The sequence below is a fragment of the Columba livia genome, chromosome 5, assembly GCF_036013475.1.
Source record: "Columba livia isolate bColLiv1 breed racing homer chromosome 5, bColLiv1.pat.W.v2, whole genome shotgun sequence".
Classification (NCBI taxonomy): domain Eukaryota; kingdom Metazoa; phylum Chordata; class Aves; order Columbiformes; family Columbidae; genus Columba; species Columba livia.
In genome coordinates this window covers 38,988,389-39,006,463 of record NC_088606.1, presented here as the reverse complement: position 1 = coordinate 39,006,463, position 18,075 = coordinate 38,988,389, and the positions used below count along the sequence as shown (strand labels likewise).

General features: G+C 43.2%; 1 protein-coding gene across 9 annotated transcripts in view; it reads left to right on the top strand.

Annotated features, from left to right (window-relative positions):
- Positions 1-16,833, top strand: part of DPF3 (double PHD fingers 3) — a 188,861-nt gene extending 172,028 nt beyond the window's left edge. For all 9 annotated transcript variants that reach the window (XM_065064503.1, XM_065064491.1, XM_065064492.1 and 6 more), the window contains 2 exons: positions 1,038-1,119; positions 2,172-16,833. In XM_065064503.1, the coding sequence (XP_064920575.1) occupies positions 1,038-1,119; positions 2,172-2,242 (153 nt within the window). In that variant the 3' untranslated portion in view covers positions 2,243-16,833. The remainder of the gene's footprint in view (positions 1-1,037; positions 1,120-2,171) is intronic.
- Positions 16,834-18,075: the final 1,242 nt, after the last annotated feature.

Genomic DNA, 18,075 nt, shown 5'->3' with positions numbered 1-18,075 from the left:
AAGAGAGTAGTGTTTTCAGCGTGGTAGTCAGGAGTAGCTGTGAATGGGTGATAACCTGAAAGATGGCAGATATGTTTCTTCTGTCTCTGATTTTGCTTACTTTCTTGGCGTGATTTTTAAATCTTAATTACAAGACTTGGGAAACATGAAAGCATTTGAACTGGGATGGCTAGGCAAATCTCTAGTCACCTAATCACCTCTCCCAGTGATTTCCAAACCTGCAGCTGAACAGTGTCCTCTCTGTGGGGTTTTCAATTTGAATTTGATGCTAAGGGTCCTTGGTAGTCCGTGAGAAACTTGGAGAACTGACAGTGAGTGGAGAACTTTGGAGACGATTAGCTAACACTTACATTACCTATAGCAGAATAAATTTGAAGCCTGAGATATTTTTTTTTGCTCTAGCAGTAAATAAGGAAATCTGAGAACAGGGAGCGGTTCTGTGTTAGGAATCATGGGATACTTCAGAGCAGCTTTTTCCCCGCAAATACAGAAGCAAGCTGCAGACCACATGGTGGGATCATGTCATTTCCATCTCTTTTGCAGAGTATTTACTGAGCTGGGTTTTGGAGAACTGGCTAAGTTCGGGCATTTGTCGGGAAAGGTTTCCCCTGAAGGGATGAGATCCAGCATGTGGTCACATTGGAGCCCAGCAAAGCTGTCCTCTGAGTACAGCGTATCCTCGGCCTCACAGCTTTTGCTTCTGCAACATGAGGCCACCTTGGAGAGGAAGGCCTCCACCTCTCAGAGAGATTTTCCAGTTAGAAACTGAACTGCCTTTGTGATGAGAAGTTCTCTCTGCGGCCTCTCAGAAATATGGTGGTTGATCATGGACGCATGAATGTGATGCCTGTAGCCTTTTACATTCCCAATAGTCTCTTAGTCTCTATGTTGCAGCTCTGCCTTCCTAGCTGAGCACTACTGCTTACCATGCTTGTGTTTTCATATTGGAAAGAGACTAATTTACATCATTTTCTCTCTCTCTTCTCCTCTCCTTCTCTCCCTGTTTCCTTACTGCCGCCTCAACAACCTTACCTCAGGACCAGCTGCTCTTCTGTGATGACTGTGACCGTGGCTATCACATGTATTGCTTGAATCCACCAGTCTTTGAGCCCCCAGAAGGTAACACATATTGGAAGCCTGCTTTGAAAGTGACAATAACATCCTTGTGGAGAAGGGAAGAATTTCAGAAAGGTGGCCTGGGCTGTGCAGGGTTAAGGAAGCAGTAGCAAAGCAGAGACAGGTAGCACTGGAAAGAAATAAAAGTAATAGACATGGAGGTCTAGTGTGATCTGAGGTGTCCTATTCAGTCTTGCTGATGTCTACCTCCTCTTTCAGACATGGCTCTTTTGTGGCTTATGGGTACCTTTGGATATTCCAGATGGCATTGGACACCTCAGCTTAGTCAGCTGAACTGAGCTCCTATGAACTGTGACTTTGGACTTGCTAAGAAGTCAAAGTCCCAGAGAGAAAGTCCCAGACAGGGAAATCCTCCCTGGAATAGCTGAGAGTCTGTTGTCAGGAGACTGGATTAGGAGGAATGACCTTCCTTGTTCTCTGGTCTGTCTGTGCCACAGAAGGGTGGGAGTTCTACAGTCTGTATTACATTTAGTACGTAGTTAGGTCATCTGCAGGGCATTCAATCTGAATACAACTAGTTGTAGTTTGTAATTTGGTTCTGCAGCAGAGGAACTAGTGCCTTACCATTATTGATTCTCCGACTAAAATCTGCAGAGAGCAGTAGAATTGGAGAAGGAGACAAGCAAAGTACAAATGACTGTGGTTTACATGAGGGATGAGACAAGAGTAATTACGAATCAATCATGCATTCAGGAGTTAAATATTTGTAACTTTTATAAAGAGGGAACTAAATCAGGAGGGAAAAATTTTTAAATGAAACGAATAATTGGCTAAAGGTTTCTGTTTGACTGGGAAGTGGTGTACTGAATGTATGAAAATATAAAACACCTAGTGGCAATGCACCCCTCAGCTGTGTTGTAGCTTGTGTAGAGGGCCTACTCACACAACACCAGGGGTAGCAGAGCCTGCTTCAGAAAAATACAAGTAATTCCAATGTTAGCAGTATTTGATATCTTATTCAAGCCAATCTTGACATAAACTCTGAGTGCTTGGATTTTATGTCATTGCTATAAGAAGGCTTTCTTCATTTGCAGGGAGCTGGAGTTGTCATTTGTGCCGGGAGCTGCTCAGAGAAAGAGCATCAGCTTTTGGCTTCCAGGCCTGAGGAGCTCCAGCAGTCAAGACACACTTTTCTCCTGGTGTTGCCATACCAGCACACAATTCCCATCCAGAACGCAAAGACACAACCCACATCAAAACGAATGGACACTCAAATACAGGAAGAGGTATCTGTGGTATTCACTGTCACTAAGGCCGTACCTCCTGAGCTCTACTACAAGGATCGTGTACTTGCCCAGTGCTCCAGATGAAATCTCTTCACTGCTACGCATGGTTGCTGCTTGCCTTTACAGGCTCACATGCATTATAGAAGGGGGAGGGTTGTTATGTCAACATGGAGAAGTCAATTTTGTGTGGCCTTGTGCTTTCTGTTTAGTCTTCTTTTTAAAGAAGAAGTAATAAGATATCTCCTAAGGAACTGTTGGTGAGTACTTTGGCTGGGAGCAGCACCAGTTGTTTCTCTTCACAGGCTCAACTGGAAATCTCCTTAATGCAACCACTCTCTGTTCATAGGAAGCTCCGAGGGTTGCATTAGTTTGATACTTCCCGGTGATCATGAACAACATGTCATTGAGAGAAGCACTGAGCAAAAATTTTTGGGTTGCTGTTTTCTCCCTTGCATCAAATGCTCTGATTTGGCAGATCTCTAGAAATGGGATTTTAGTATCTCTGAAGGAAGAACAGTACCAGTGTGTACACATATAGATGCTTAGAAAAGTCCACTGTCTTCGGTATTTCAGGGTATTCAGGCACACTGTACCACTGCAGTGCCAGCATACAGTCCAGACACATCTTCTTTTTGTTGTTGTTCAAAAAATTATGAATGGTTATGTATGAAACTGACTTGCTGTTTTGCTCAGAAAAGTGAACAAAAGAAAAATGTCATCTTAAGTTCATCATAGAAAGTAAAGTTGTCAGTTTTCTGAGCAATCTAAAATAAGCTGCAAAAAGGAACAACTTTGGCTTAGGGTCAAATGAAGCACTTTTGATTAGTTTTTTGAAATTTCAAGACTAAAATGTTCTGCAACTGAAAGCTGCATTTTATTCTGGGAACTGCCTAATCAGGACTTCCAGTATTTCCTAACTGTTACTTTTTTTTATCAAAGTAATTATAAAGATCTAGCTGAATTTTGGCATAATTTTGCCCCCCAAACTCTCTACAACCACATTTTTGGCAACCATGGTAATTTGGCAAAAATCTTCCCCAGCTCTAAAGAAGGGAATAAGAAAGATTTTCATAAGTATTTTTAAATTTAGATAAAATACTTGTGCTTTATTGAAACACACCTCTACATGTGAAATGAAGAAACATTAAGCAAGAGTATCAATTGAAAAGATATTATTCCAGCTGAGTCTTTTTGAATGATTTATGACATCACTATGAGGACAAGTGAGTACATTAAAGAAATTCTACCAGATACATCTTTAAGGTTAAAAACATGCAACTCCCTGAACTGCTGAGAAGTCCAAAACGACCATTTTGTTGGGTATGATGTATATTACTTTCTATGCATAGATTTAAGTGGGGTTATAATATAAATTTATGAGATTCCTTAGCAGCGTGTGACTCGGGTTGCTTGTACATGTAGGTAAGGACATTGAAGATTATATTTGGCATATTTATATTGGTTGAAACTTTCTGCAAAATTAAATGTTCCCAAACACTTGAAAGGACATTGTGAAAGAATATCAGTGAGCTAATTTTTCTTCCTTCTCCTGCTAATTACACTTAGTTAGAATGAGCTATACTGACCTAATGCACTTTCCCTCATTATTTAGATAGTTTCTTCACCTTTTGTGTTTTGTTCAGTGTGCACACTGAAAGTAGCTGTGTTAGCTGCTGGTTTCTCCCACATACTGTTGCAGCCTTTTCTCAGGCTGCAGCAGAAGTATTTTAACCTGTTACAAAAAAGACTTAGAAAGTACTTATGCTAGTCATATTGGACCAAATCTCTCCTGGAACAGCTGCACTGGCTACCTGTGTAATTTATTCAATACCTAAGGCTTTCCATGTGATGGCCCCTCAGACGAGCTAAGAGTGCAAAGAACCTGGAGCATCAGGTACAGGGAGGGTAAAGCAGGAGTCCGTGGAACTGTATTAGGTGTCTGGTACCTGTTGGAACAAAGCTCTGGAAAAAATGTAATATGAAGCATCTTCTTCCCAGTCTGGAACTGCCATGGTCCTCAGGATCACTTGGTGTCCACAGCATGAACATTTGCACCCATCTGTTGGTGTGGTTGAACCCTGCTGACCTGGCACTTTGGGACCATTGCCACAGTTCAGACTGATACAAAGTCCTGTTGCTGCTGTGGCCAGGAGTGCAGGTATGTGTTCACCAGGACACTGCTGTGCTCTGTCATAGGAAATAAGTGTTTTGGCAAGACGAACAGGAGCTGAGAAGTGTGTGTGGTGGAGGAAAGTTTTGTGGTGGTGCTGGTGGTGGGTGCAGCAGGGGTGGGTTAGTGTTTGGGCTGGTGCTTGGCTACCAGGTGTGCTGGGCTTAGGGAGCTTCATCATAAAAATGGCCATTGCCTTCCAGTTTCCTGGTACTTGCATTGACCTTGGGAGAGGAGTAGGACAATGTCTGCATTATCATATGGAGTGGAAAATGCATAAGGTTTTAGCCAGTGTGTTAGGGAGACAGCAGTGGCTCATCGTACAGGTCTCAGGTAGATCTGCTGGTGAGACCAGCTGGTGCAGAAATTCAGTTCTCTCCATTCCTGTGACGGAGACATTGCTAAATGAGCTGTGCTCTGCACACATACCTGCTTTCCTAGTTTGAGCTTTTGATCCATCGCGCTGACTGTTTTCTCCTCCCACAACCACTCTGCACTGAACAGTGTCTTTCATGTTTGGAAATATTCCTCAGTGGCCTTGCTGAAGTTTATCACTAGTGAGATACGATGGAAGGAGAGATTACTAGATCTTCAACTACAAAATATTGTTTGCCATTTGAGATTGGCATAATCACACACTTACCCCTGGTGGTCCAGCTGTGTTTCATCTCTCCAGCTTTGTGCTGTGTTGCTGTGAATCCAGGCAGCTTGGCAGCAGATGAGATGCAAGCTCTTCCATTCTGAGACCTTCCTCCAGCTACAGTCTCCCTTCTTCACTAGCTTGGTCTAAGTTAAGGGGCTGGAATGGACCTCTCAGTGACATTTTTAACATGCATACAGAACCATGTCTTGGCACACTTCAGAAATATTCATCAATCCACCAAGGGAACAGTCCTGTGCCTTCTTTGCCAAGAGGTGGAAAGGTTGTGGCACAGCCATCAGGGTGAGGAAGAGTTTAGAAATTCTGAGAACCAATTCTCTGTCACCTGCTACCCCCCTGGGGACATCCTTCCTGCATGACTGTTGGTGTGAACTATTTGGGCGAGTCCATCTGCTGTCAGGCACATCTTGAAACAACTTGTAGGAGCGATCTGGTCCAGGCATCAAGCAACGTGAAGACTCCAACTGTGTATGCTCCTCTCTCTTTCTTTGACAGGACGTGCAAATTTGTTGGCAGCCCTTGAGGTGATCAAACTCTGGTGCATTCCAAAACTCTTCTGTGTAGTGGAGGCAATATTTTAGCACAAATCAGGACAAACTACCACAGGAGATGGTAGCCCCTGCATCCCTTGAAAGTCTTCAAATCAAGAACGGGCAGCTTCCCAGAAGATGTTTTTTCATTAAATGCAATCTTAGTTAATCATACAAATGTCTGACTGAAAAAGGCTTGTGTTATAGAGGAAGTCAGGCTGGATGATATAATTGTTCTTCCTGTCGTTATTATAAAAACAGACGTTTACTCTGGGAGAGGATGTATTTAAACACAAGCTGTGTCTGCATAATAGCCTTAAAGTATGTTAGTTAAACATATTCACGTGATCCTTCCCATTTTTAACCCATTTTGGATAACCTAAAAAGGCCAGTTATAGAAAATCATCTTTACTGATGCAGTAAATTGCACATTACCTCCTTCATGCCCACAATGGCAGCTACATTGGTGTCAGCTACCTCAGGCTGTTCCAGAGACTGAACAAGTCAGACTCTGTTGCACGAAACCACAGGTTGGCTCTGGCTTTCTCTCCATCGCATTTGTGTGCTGTGCTGCCCAGTTTTCTGCCCCGTGGTGGGAAGACTGGCAAGGAAGGGGAGCTGCTGCAGGGGCAGCCTTGGAAACCAGAGGGGTGGAGAAATGGTCACAAAAAGGGGGTGCATCCAAGCTGGACCACTGAGGAGGTGAGCTCATGTTGCGGTGACAGAGCTTCCCCTGCAGCTCGGAAAAGGCAATACCTTAAAGAAACATGAGATGGGTCCCATCCATTCTGCCTCCAAACTGTACTTCCATAGATGTGTCTTTGGACTGAGTTTACAGCATTTCTGTAAATGCACCTTAGGCCAGTTCTTGAGCTAGGAAAGCCACGGTCAAGTGTGTTCTTTTGAAGCAAATGTTACTGTAAATAGCATTGAGATCATTATTTCTCAGCTTTCTTTAAAAGGAGCTTAGGAAATTCTGCCCCAAAGGAAGACTCTCCTGCACCGTGCAGTGTTATGGGACTGTTGCATGTTCTTTACACCCACAGCATGTGTTTTGACAGGGGTCATTTGGGAGGTGAGGAGTGGATGGGGGTAGAAAGGAATAATAATTAAGCTTGTCACTGCTGGAGGGATAGTGTGCATTGTGCACAATGAAATTTCAGGTAGAGATGGGCATGATTTTTCTGCATGAAAAAAGATTATTTTAAAAAAATGTGCTTTTGAGAGAACAACCATTATTTACATATCCAAGTTCAATCTGGCAAATTATTTAGTACAAAAAAAAAAAGTGGATAATATTGGAAGAGTTGAAAATGCTTGTTTCAGTCCTTTTAGGATGAATCATTTCAATATTCGAATTTCAAAGTTCATTTAATTTCAAAATATAATAATTAAATAGCCTTCATTTGACATAAAAAAAATAACCTGGGCCCCGAAAGTATTTCAGGTCTATGTTAATTGAAATTTTCCAAATTTTGCTATTTAGTGTCATATCCACCATTGTTATCCACCATCTGGTTAATTCAGTTCCAGCATGTCAGGAAGTTGCATTAGAGAAAGCTTGACAGTATCTACTTAAAAGAAAGTTAGCAGCTATGGAGGAATAGGAATCTTTAACATAATGCTACTGGTTCATCTAAAAGTATAAGAAGATAAATAAAATGGAGAAATAAGTAATCTTGAATGCTAGGAGCACTCTCTTAGAGTGAGACATCTTGGTTGATCTTACTTGCCAGTCTATCTAATCGGTTGGCAATGCCAACTGTTAGTCTATAAAACTGTCGTTCAGAGCAGAAGGGAGAAATGCTCTATGTTTTCTCAATATAGAAAAAAATTGGACAAAGCGACAGAGACTATATTAAGAACAATTTGGCACCAGTCTGGGTGGGCAGAACATGCAAATCTCATGGAGGAGATGACTAGAAGGTGGATTGTCTTGTCAGTTTTGTTATAGGAGGCTGTGGGTTAGAGGAGAGCCTCACCTGAAATTTTAACAGTCAACCAGATCTTTATTTTTAGGGAAACACGTTCTGTGGAGGGAAGCAGGCTGATAGGAAAGTCCTGTTGTCTAGCCAGGTCTGGCCTTGCTATGCTTAGCATCTCATACTTATGCATGATATACTACATGGCGGGACAAGGGGAGCATGTGTTAATTTTCTTTAGGCAGCTGAGCAGGGTGAGCACCACTGCTGGGGCTGTCCCTGCCCTGCCCCAGCCCCGACAACAAGACGTGTCTGCAGAAACAACCCGCAGTGGAACAGGCAGAGATGCTCATGTACTCCTTGCTGTCTTTGGCCCTCAGTTAACCACAGCTGACCCAAATGGGAAGCAGCCCGTTCAGCAGAGTGGCTGGTTGTACCGGTCTGCCTGCCAGTGTGGGGAGCCAGAGCTGCTCAGAGGTCACCTGGAAGCGTGACATGTCACTGCACCTAAGCAGAGTTACAAAGGACGGGGTTTATTTCCACTTAGAACAGGGATTGCAGCACCGCTGTGGGCAAGTACCCAAACTCTCTGTGCCTCACTTCTGGAGAAAAGGCAGGATGGCAATTCTTAGCTGTTTCTGTAAAGCACTTTGAGTCCGCTAACAGCATGCAAGCTCTGGGTGCTGCCGTTTACCGCAGTGCTGCAGAGCCAGGCGGTAGCAGAGCCAGCAGAGCCAGCTCTTCCATGCTGCTTCCTACACTGCTTATTTGTGCCAGCTGTGGGCCTGTGACAGGTGATGGAAGCAGGTGACAAGACAGGAGCTGGATGCCAAAGGCCCAAGACCCTGCAGAAGAAATTAAATGGTTTAGTTACCATGGCTGTGCATCTCCCCTGGTTAAAGAGTTCAGGACCTGGGACTGGCAGGCAACTAAATCCATCTTCAATGGTGATACAATTACTAACAATGACCTCCAGTCCCAGCAGTAGTTAAATGGCTTTCCAGGGCAGGCACCAAACCCGGTCTGGCATACGTAAGATAAACTCAGATTTGCTGGAGGGGAAAGGACAGAAGGGGCGTCTCTGGTCTGAAGGGGACTGATCTATGAGTGCAGCTTCCCATCCCCTGCTCCCCATCTCATCCCATGGCAGTGCAGGCTCTGGCTGCCTCCTTTCTACCAGTGCTGGTGTCACCAACCAGGGCCAGAGCATCAAGTCCCTGCTCCTGGGGAGTAGTTTTGCAGCAAGGGTGCTGGCACTGTCCCAGCTCTGTCCCCTGCAGTGCCAGTGGGGGCACAGGATCTCACTGCACTGCAGACAAGGGCAAGAGTGACCAACACTACCAGACAGTGTCTCTGGCCCATAGGGGACAGTGAGTATCTGGAAGGAGCCAGGCTGCAAGGTATGTGAGCACAATTTGGCCAGTTCTTAGCAGGAGGCAGAGGAGAGGTCCCATCCCATCCCGTCTCTTTAGCTGCACTGCTCCGGTGTTTGCTGAGTCCCACCACCCCTATGCATTGAGGCACTTGACTAGGGGAGGGGGAGGAGGGAGGTAAACAATAGCAATTACTTTGGGGGAACAGAAGAGCTTTTAGGGTTTACCCTCTTATTGCATAAATGTCAGTAAGAATGCCAGGCATTTTGCAGCTGGGGAATCAAGCTAATAGCTTATTAATGTTTGGAGTGTGTTTCTGCCACATTGGATGAAAATGTGAAGTTCTATTACAGTATTCACCCGTGCATTTAGAATATACATTGTTACTGATGTTTTGAAATCAGGAAACTACTATTTCCAGATCAGCTTACCTCCCTTTGCATGCATAAAGTGAACAATAAAACACTTCATACCTGAAAATTGCTGATTTTTCAGGTATTGATATTTTCTTTCAGACTCCTGTCAGTCTAGTCATCCATCTGATTCAGTTCATTGTAACAAACTGTAGGTTTCACCTCCACAGTGAATCAGGAAACGCTTCCTCTCTCCCCACTTTTCAGAAGCCAAGGAGAGAGAAGGGCAGGTTTTATTCTTTGTGTTCTGAAAGACTGATAAAGATGACAAGTCCATTTCATGTTCATCTCCTTTCTGTGTCTTGGATGATTGAACTGGTTGGCTGGCAGAGGGCCCCTTTTTGTAGCAGTCTGAAGGGTCTTTGTTAGCATGTCTCACTGGTGCATGAGATACCCCAGTCTGGAGTTTTGTCTCCTTGGATAGCACTCTTCTTGCTGTTGCCATATAAGACTTTGAAACTGCTAATTCGCATCAAGGAACCATGTGCCTTCAGCCCTGAAAATCAAGATAAGGATTTGCCTTAGATTCCTCAAGATTTTCTGCCAGAAAGGCAGAAATCCCTCTGCCCATGAATTCTGCTGGAGCACAGATCTGTTTCCAACCCAGACACCTGCTGCTGCTGGACTCAGGACTGCATTTTGATGGCCACTACACACTGCCAGGGCAAACTTTGCCAGAAACAGTAAAAGGGAAGTATCTGCTAGAAATCAAAGGACAAGACATGAATGTTATGGCTGATGGACTCTTCCTTCATAGCTCTTCTAGGAGTATTAACACGTGAGATGTGCCCCTGAATCCTTTTGGAAAGGCAATAGCAAGTGCATGAGGCGTTTCCAAGTGTCATCTTCTTTGAGCTTCATTACAGAATATCCTTCATTGTTCATTCTCAATTTTCTTCTCTTACAATATATTTCTGGACTTTGGAGACAGTGTGTACCAAAGCTGATTTGATGGGTCTAGAGCAATTTGGAAATAGAGATAGGTCCAAACCAAACCATCAGCTTTCCTCCCCCCCTTAGAAGTGTTCAACAAACCCTTTTGATCATTGCAGGGAATAAAACTCGTGTGCTGACTTAATCCCAACTCATCATTAAGATCACACAATAATTCATAAAGACTCTTTCGTAGTCATAAAATGTTCTTCAAAAATGCAGAGAGAAATGTTTCTTCTTTACCTTGATGGCTTTCCATTTTTGGGGCTGCAGCAGAGATCAACAGTCCTTCTGTTTACTCTGGTTTTCTTCCAGCACCACAGCCTGGGTCACCAATGATGGGGACTGGCCTGAGAATAATTTATTTCATTGAATTGCAGAAGAGAGGTTCAAGAGCATTTAAGTAAATTGTCATCTGTGCTAGACAGCCAGGTCTTCTAGGAACCAGAAATTTGTGTACATGATAAGTAATTGCTTCAGCTTTTCTTCATCTGCCACTTCAGACTGAGTGTGCCATTGGTATATACATGATTTTTCACTAGAAGTGGTTGCAAAGAAAAACATCAACAACTAAAATTGGGGGTGAGGAAGACTGAGTGTTGATCCTATATTTGACTTCAGGACAACATTGTCCCCATTATTCAAAAGAGAAAGAGAAAGATAAAGATAAATCTGTGATATCATAGTGGATCTCTCAGATAAAAACTGTGATGCCATCAATTTTTAAATACACTTTTTAAATGCTCAAATAATTATCCCAAAATAGTGGCATTCCCATTAACACATTGGTAGAACGTTACTATGTGATACTGAATTTTAATTAGTCCAGCGCAGAGCCACGAAGATGATTAAGGGAGTGGAGCATCTCCCTTATGAGGAAAGGCTGAGGGAGCTGGATCTCTTTAGCTTGGAGGAGACTGAGGGGTGACCTCATTCATGTTCATAAATATGTAAAGGGTGAGTGTCACAAGGATGGAGCCAGGCTCTTCTGGGTGACAACCAATGACAGGACAAGAGGCAATGGGGACCAACTGGATCACAAGAGGTTCCATTTAAATTTGAGAAGAAACGTCTTCACAGTGAGGGTGACAGAACACTGGAACAGGCTGCCCAGGGGGGTTGTGGAGTCTGCTTCTCTGGAGACATTCAAACCCTGCCCAGACACATATCTGTGTAACCTCATCTAGGTGTTCCTGTTCTGGCAGGGGGATTGGACTAGTTGATCTTTTGAGGTCCCTTCCAATCCCTAACATTCTGTGATTCTGTGAATTAGGAGACTTTGTTATATATGCAAATAGATGTGTATTTGTGTATTATAATAATGATTAAATATGGCTCACCTATCAGGAATAGATCCACAGTCCTATAATAAGTGTTACTCACCTTGAAGGAAAAGAAGGAAGAGGGAGAAAAGCTTAATTGTTTTGCAAAGGTGTGTCAGCATTCTAACAAACCAAGGCAAAACATTATCCTTTACAACTTAATCCCATTTGGAGCATGATTTTTCGACACATTAAATACTACCAATACTCTAAAAGATAGGACAGATTCTCAGCTGCTCTCAGTCAGCATTCCTCAGTTGACTTTAAGCCAAGAGGTTGGACTGGTGTCTTAAAGAGGCCTAGTCTGAGTAGTCTTAGACTTCAGTCTCTATCAAAAGATGTGTGCTGCTTAATAGTCGAGCACATCTAACATATGTAAGAAAATAGGTGTTTCTATCCCAGATGATATCCCAGGTCTGTTTACACTTGGTTCTGGTGATGTCACAGGCTCCAAAGGAAAGTGAAAATCTCAGCAAAAGGTTATGATGGAGCAGTCAGCAACCAGGGCAAATTTCTTTCTCACTCCATGGAGCTTGGACTTGACTCCTCAGTTTTTAGTGTATTGGCTTTTGATTTTCTGTAAACAACCCCTTACTGCTATATCAGGAAACAGTCAACAGCAGGGCATGATTTTCCTCTTCTCCCTCTCTCACCCATTTCTAATCTGTTCCACTCCTTTTGATCTCTCTGTCTTCTCACATGGAAATATTTTACAGCCCCTATCATTTTTAGCACCTGCCCCTGGAGTCAGTCCTCTTCAGCATCATTTGCTCTGAGACAGGCTGAAGTGAAAGTTTGCACAACCAGGATATGCCATAGATTTACCAAGTGGTGCTTAAACCTTCTAAGCTTTACTTCTTCCCCAACATTATGTCGTGACAGTGTCCTTGCCTTTTAGCCATCCTGTGAGCAAGCCCGTTGTCACCCCTGGGATATTTTTTCCTTGTGGTTATTGCTCATCTCAAAGGAACCTGTTTTACAGCCAGTGAAGCCACGCAGCCTCGCTGCCTGCACACACACTTGCCCTCCTTCCCCCAGTGCTCCAGCTGGGGACGTGGTCAGGCTGCCGGCACATGAGATCACATCCAGCACAGCTACTCCCTGGAAGCCAAAGTGTTGCTTAGTAACCCACTCATGGAAGTACCAGAAGCATTTTTCAATCTGTCACGTTGGCAAAAAACACTGGCTTCTTGATTTAGAGGCATTCTGCTGTGCGTAGCAGGGCTGTGCTCCATTACCTTGGATCCAGTGCTGTCTGCAAGTGAGGAAACCAACCTCCCGTTGAATGGACAGGCTGAGGGGGGATGAGGACAGAAGAGATTTGCCCAGGATTGCATGTGACGCCATTAGTTGGTTCTCCTGGCATCTAGTCTTCATCTTAATTCCCTTCCCATGGGAGATATTCCCTCCTTTGAAAGTACACTCCGGGGTCCTATAACAATTGGCCAAACAGGACCCTGCAGCACCTTCATCTATTATGAGACATTACTGTAATAAAACATGGTGTGTCATACGGAAACTGGATGAGGTATTGCAATATTTATGTTGTAAGCCTCAGTGTCATGGACAATTGCTACAGAATAATGTATGTCTTTTTTTAATGCAGTGGAATCACAGCAGCTTCACAAGAGCACACAGAACACAGACCATCTGGGATTACATGGTGTCCTCAGTTATTTTCAAATTATTCTGTTACAGAGAGTTAAATGAAAAACATCCTCTCATTTAAAAATAGACTGTAAAGGCTTTTAGGTTACTTCCCTTCCCCTTTTAGGAATAACTCAATTTGTGAGCAAAACATCCAAGAACTGTGTTCTGACTTCAGAGGCTTCATCCTTTATCTGGCACTGGTTTGTCTGTAAAAATGGCTTCAAAAAGTAACTTGAGGGCTTTTATTTGACATACCTTATTGATTTTGCTATAAAATCTCTTCAGTTTGGAAGTGAAAAGGTATTTTAAACAATGCCCATCTTTCATCTCTGGGGTCCAGCCGGGCTTTTCCCATTCTGCTTCTTGTCATCAGAGAGGAAAGAGCCATAGTCTTTGTCCAGTCACGGTACCACCCATTTCTGTGGCGCACCTCTTGTTATCAGATTGCGTCCTGGAAGCTCTGTGCAAAAAGCTGAAGAGGTTTCATAAGAGTCAGGGAAGGTCTGGAGTAGTCTGAAAACAAAGTTGTTAAGACAAGTGTTCCCCAGAGGCTCTTCTGGTCTTCAGAGAGTTTCTTAGCTGGGAGGATGCTCAATGCTGCAGTGAGGAAATCAGCAATGGTTGTTTCTTGTGCAAAGCCCTTTCAGTGCAGGGTCAGTGACACACACAATGGTTGTGCGCTACTGCTTGACTCAGCCTAAAGATGAAAAAACATCCCACAGCACGAGAAGCTCCTGACTTGATTTCTGAGGACTTCTGAGAAAGTGAGTATATTCCTGTGGTCCTTCCTGATTTAACAGATAAATTTGGTTAAGTCTTTCAATTTTATTGCATATAGTTGCATTTTCATTGCATGTAGTTTAAGAAATACAGCAAGTGATCAAAAAATGTTTCCGATGACTGGTGTGTGGCCAGTGTAAGTGCAATTCATGACCCACTGTGGGTCCAAGTGCAGAAGTGTCTACATCACACAACTATTCAAAATGAACTGGCTTCTCTAGGAAGCAGGGAGCATTTTTGGCAGGGGAGCCAGAGACTATGAAGGCTCGATCAACATTTTAATTCTTAGAACTGGCTGTGCCAGCTCAGAACTGATGGAAATCTTGCCCTTGTAATGCTTTGCTCTGTGGAAAGAGGATTCCGAGAAGCACTAAGTGTACAATGCATTGCTTGTTTTAAAAGTAGCAGGATATCTATTTTCAGTTTTCTAATACCTTGACCTTGATGTTTGTTCATAATTAAATAGTCTTGTCTTACCAGCAAGACATTGAAGCAAAAGAACTGTTGTTATAAAGAGAGTGGGCTAGGGAAGAGCAGGTGGACAGGGTAACTTCTAGGCAATACCGAGAAAGCACAACTGTTCCCTGTAGTCACATGGGAAGAACACCTCTTCTGCACGTTCTGCACATTCTGCAAGATAAAATTATTTGAGCTGAGATTTTAGAGGAACTGAGTTAGTCAGCTGCAAAGAAGGGGATATTCTACTAATTTTTGTTCTTGCTGTTCAGTTTTTGTGGTTTCTATCTGCTTGTATACCCACAGTCTTCTTTTCATTATTAGGCATTATCTAGGTTATCTCTGTCTCACCTAACAGGGATCTGCCTGCCCTTATGGAAAGAATAAAATGTGGGTTGGAACCTGCTCCACTTCCTCTGCCTATACACGACACCTGTGTATGTTGAGTGACTGCAGCATAGTGGCTTTTGTAATGCAATAACTGTGGTGTCAAGATAATGTGATTGGAGAAAACTAGGAATACTTTAAACAACGTGAATAGAAAAATGAAAGTACATGAAATGGTCATAGAACTGAAGACATTTTCTTACTCTTAGCCACCACCGTGTTTTCTACAATATGCCAACCTCTGCCTCCTAAATAACCTTTTATCCTCTTTCCAGAAAAACTTGACTTTTGTTTCTTTACTCTGAGCTGGAGCCATTGGTGTTTAGTCTTTTCATAACGTGCTGATGAATTGAAAAGCCAGCCTCGACATAGGTTTGCCAGCTTCCATAGATTCCCAGCAAAATAATTTAATGCCAGTCAGTGAATAGCCTGGAGGACTTTTGGATGCTGCTGACTGAAGTGTGCGGTTGAAATTTTGGTCCTTGGGACAATAGTGATTAGGAGGTTTTTCTATCAATGCTTGTGAGAAAAACCCAGGAGTCTCAGGTGAAATTGATTGTCCTGTTAGTCACATGGCAAGCAGGGAGGCAAGCCAGAACAAGCGAGCGAGAGGAAAAATAAGGCCTCCTCCCTGAGTAATACCCCAGATATCACTCCTACTTCATAGAAAAAACCCTTCTGTGGCCAGCCCTGGGGTGGCAAGTAGGTGTGTTCACAAGGCTGGAGAGACACGTCACTGTAGCATCTTTGTCACTGTGTCTTTGATTATGTAAATGTACCAGAATAGGAGAAAAATGCCAGTAATTTCTTTAAAAAAAATTCCTTTTCAGCTATGTAGACTACCTCCAGGTTGCCTATTGCTATCCCCTGTGAGGCCTCATTGGAGTTTACACTATGTTGCTTGATATTCATTTACTTTTTGGCGGCCACAGAATAAGGTTACAGGTTTGGGAACCAGTACGTAATTGCAAGGACAGCTTCTTGTGTTATTTTTTTCCCCTTTCCCTCCTTTGTAAAGTGTGAACCTTTCTTTTGAACTTTGAAGTGACTGTATCGTTACAATGTGTGTATGTAGAGATTTGTTTTGACATGGCTTGTGTGGAGGACCTTTGCTCCTCTTATCTCACGCTCGGTTTTATTAAGTGCTTGGTAACTTTACCAGCCTTTTGTGGGGGAGGAGAGGAGATGGAGTGGGTTCTTCCACTTCAAAACTTGGTGTTTTTTTCAAGGGAAATTTGCCCAGCTTTACGTAGAGTGGTATGAGAACCCAGGGTGCTCCTGACTGCTCTTCAGTCATCCTGATCTGATTTCTTCCAGGAGAAAGAGATCAGTCTTGAAACCCTCAGAAAAAAATATGTTGCTTAGTGCTATAAACCAGCACTGACCAAGAAGGCCCATCAGTTTGTCATGTATGGAAACTTGCATGATGTTTCTCCCCCATCCGAAGGTGTCTATCTGAGCACAGAGTGAATCACACCCTTTGCTCATGACAACAGACATTGCTCCATGGATGCACATGGAAGCACAGCTTGCACCAGCCAAGGACCAGCTCTTCTGTGTTTTGGTGGTTAGGAAACCCGTGTGTGAAACTCTCAGTGAGAGAAGAGGGCAATGAGTGTTGGAAATCCCTCAACTTTGCAGGGTTTCTTTGGTATTCATACACATTTGCAAGAATGTATTCCAAGCATCTTGTACTGTTATTAGTAACTTGTACTGTAGTTTGTTAGCAGTGTTGACTACCTACGTAGCTAATATTCTGTTGCAAATTAGAAAAAGTGTAAATGATTGCAAAAACCAGGAGTTTAGAACTTGTATGTACCTTTTTTTTTTTTTTATATTAAAGCACTTCAATTAAAAGTACAAGGAAAAAATGTTCCCGCAGGTTTTGTTGTATGTCCAAACAGATGTGTGGAAAGAGAGGGGAGAGCTCTCTTCTTGAGATCTTCCCCATTTGCTTTGGTACTAACAAAAAGAGATGGTCAAACTCTGGGGAAGGACTCTGGATGTTAAAGTTCATTCAGCAAACAGAAGATGTCAGCAACCTAGTTCAGTATATACTATAAACTAATGGAGTCCCTGCGGCCGAAGGAGAAGGACCAGAGGGATCACCGAGCCGTTTCTAAGTGATGATTCACACAGATGTGAGTAGCTACAAATGGGATGGTAACTGGGGAGGAGTTAATGAGTGAGTCCACTGTTTGATACATTAGATTTCCTTTATTTTTATCACAAAGTACCTCAAAGGTCACCAGGAGTCTGTTGATGTAAAAGTGGAGGAAAAGCATCCACAGTGCAGGATTATCTGAGGACTACTGGAAAGCTGTGGGTCTGGGTACTGGCAAATGGCTGCACACATGGGCAACAAATCATCCTCCCCACACACCTCAGAAATTGTTTTTCTCCTTCCCTACCCCCCTGAAATGTGCGTATCCAAATACTTTTCTGGATCACATCACTGTGGGACCGGCGTGCGTAAACAGACATCTCTGAAGCGGCTTGTGATTTGGTGATCTCAGCCCAGCTCTTAGTAGCCAGATGCCCATAATATGAAAACAACCATCAAAACTGTCTCTTTTGCTGGCACTGTTTAATCAAAGGGACAATGGGAGAGAATGGCAGTCTTATTTCTACAAAGAGCCCTTCAATGTCAAATTTGCCATACAGTAGAGTAGCATTCACCTCTGTGGCACAGACCACAGCCACTCCAGAGAGGAACAAAAGCTCTCAGACAGCACGCAATTAATCCAGCATCTATTAAACCAAGCATGGGTAATTTTGAAGGAACGTAACAGATTTCTGCTTTAAATTATTCTAAGCACTATTTTTTTAACTCTACACGGTACGCACAGTTCAAAGTACAAACCAGAAGGCTGCGTTTCTGGCAGCTGTTATCTTCCTGGTAGCTGTTTTACATCCACAGTATCTCATAATCCTGAGACAAAAATCAAGTAAAGCAGAGCAGAGGAACAACATTAAAATGCTGCTGGCTTTCCTGCTGCCCACAGCCATGATCAGGTGCCCAACACAGGAGCAAACAATTAGTTCCATGACCAAGGGAACTAATGAAATCTGGTTTCCTATGGCTTTATGACAATACATTGCCTTGGTGCCAGAG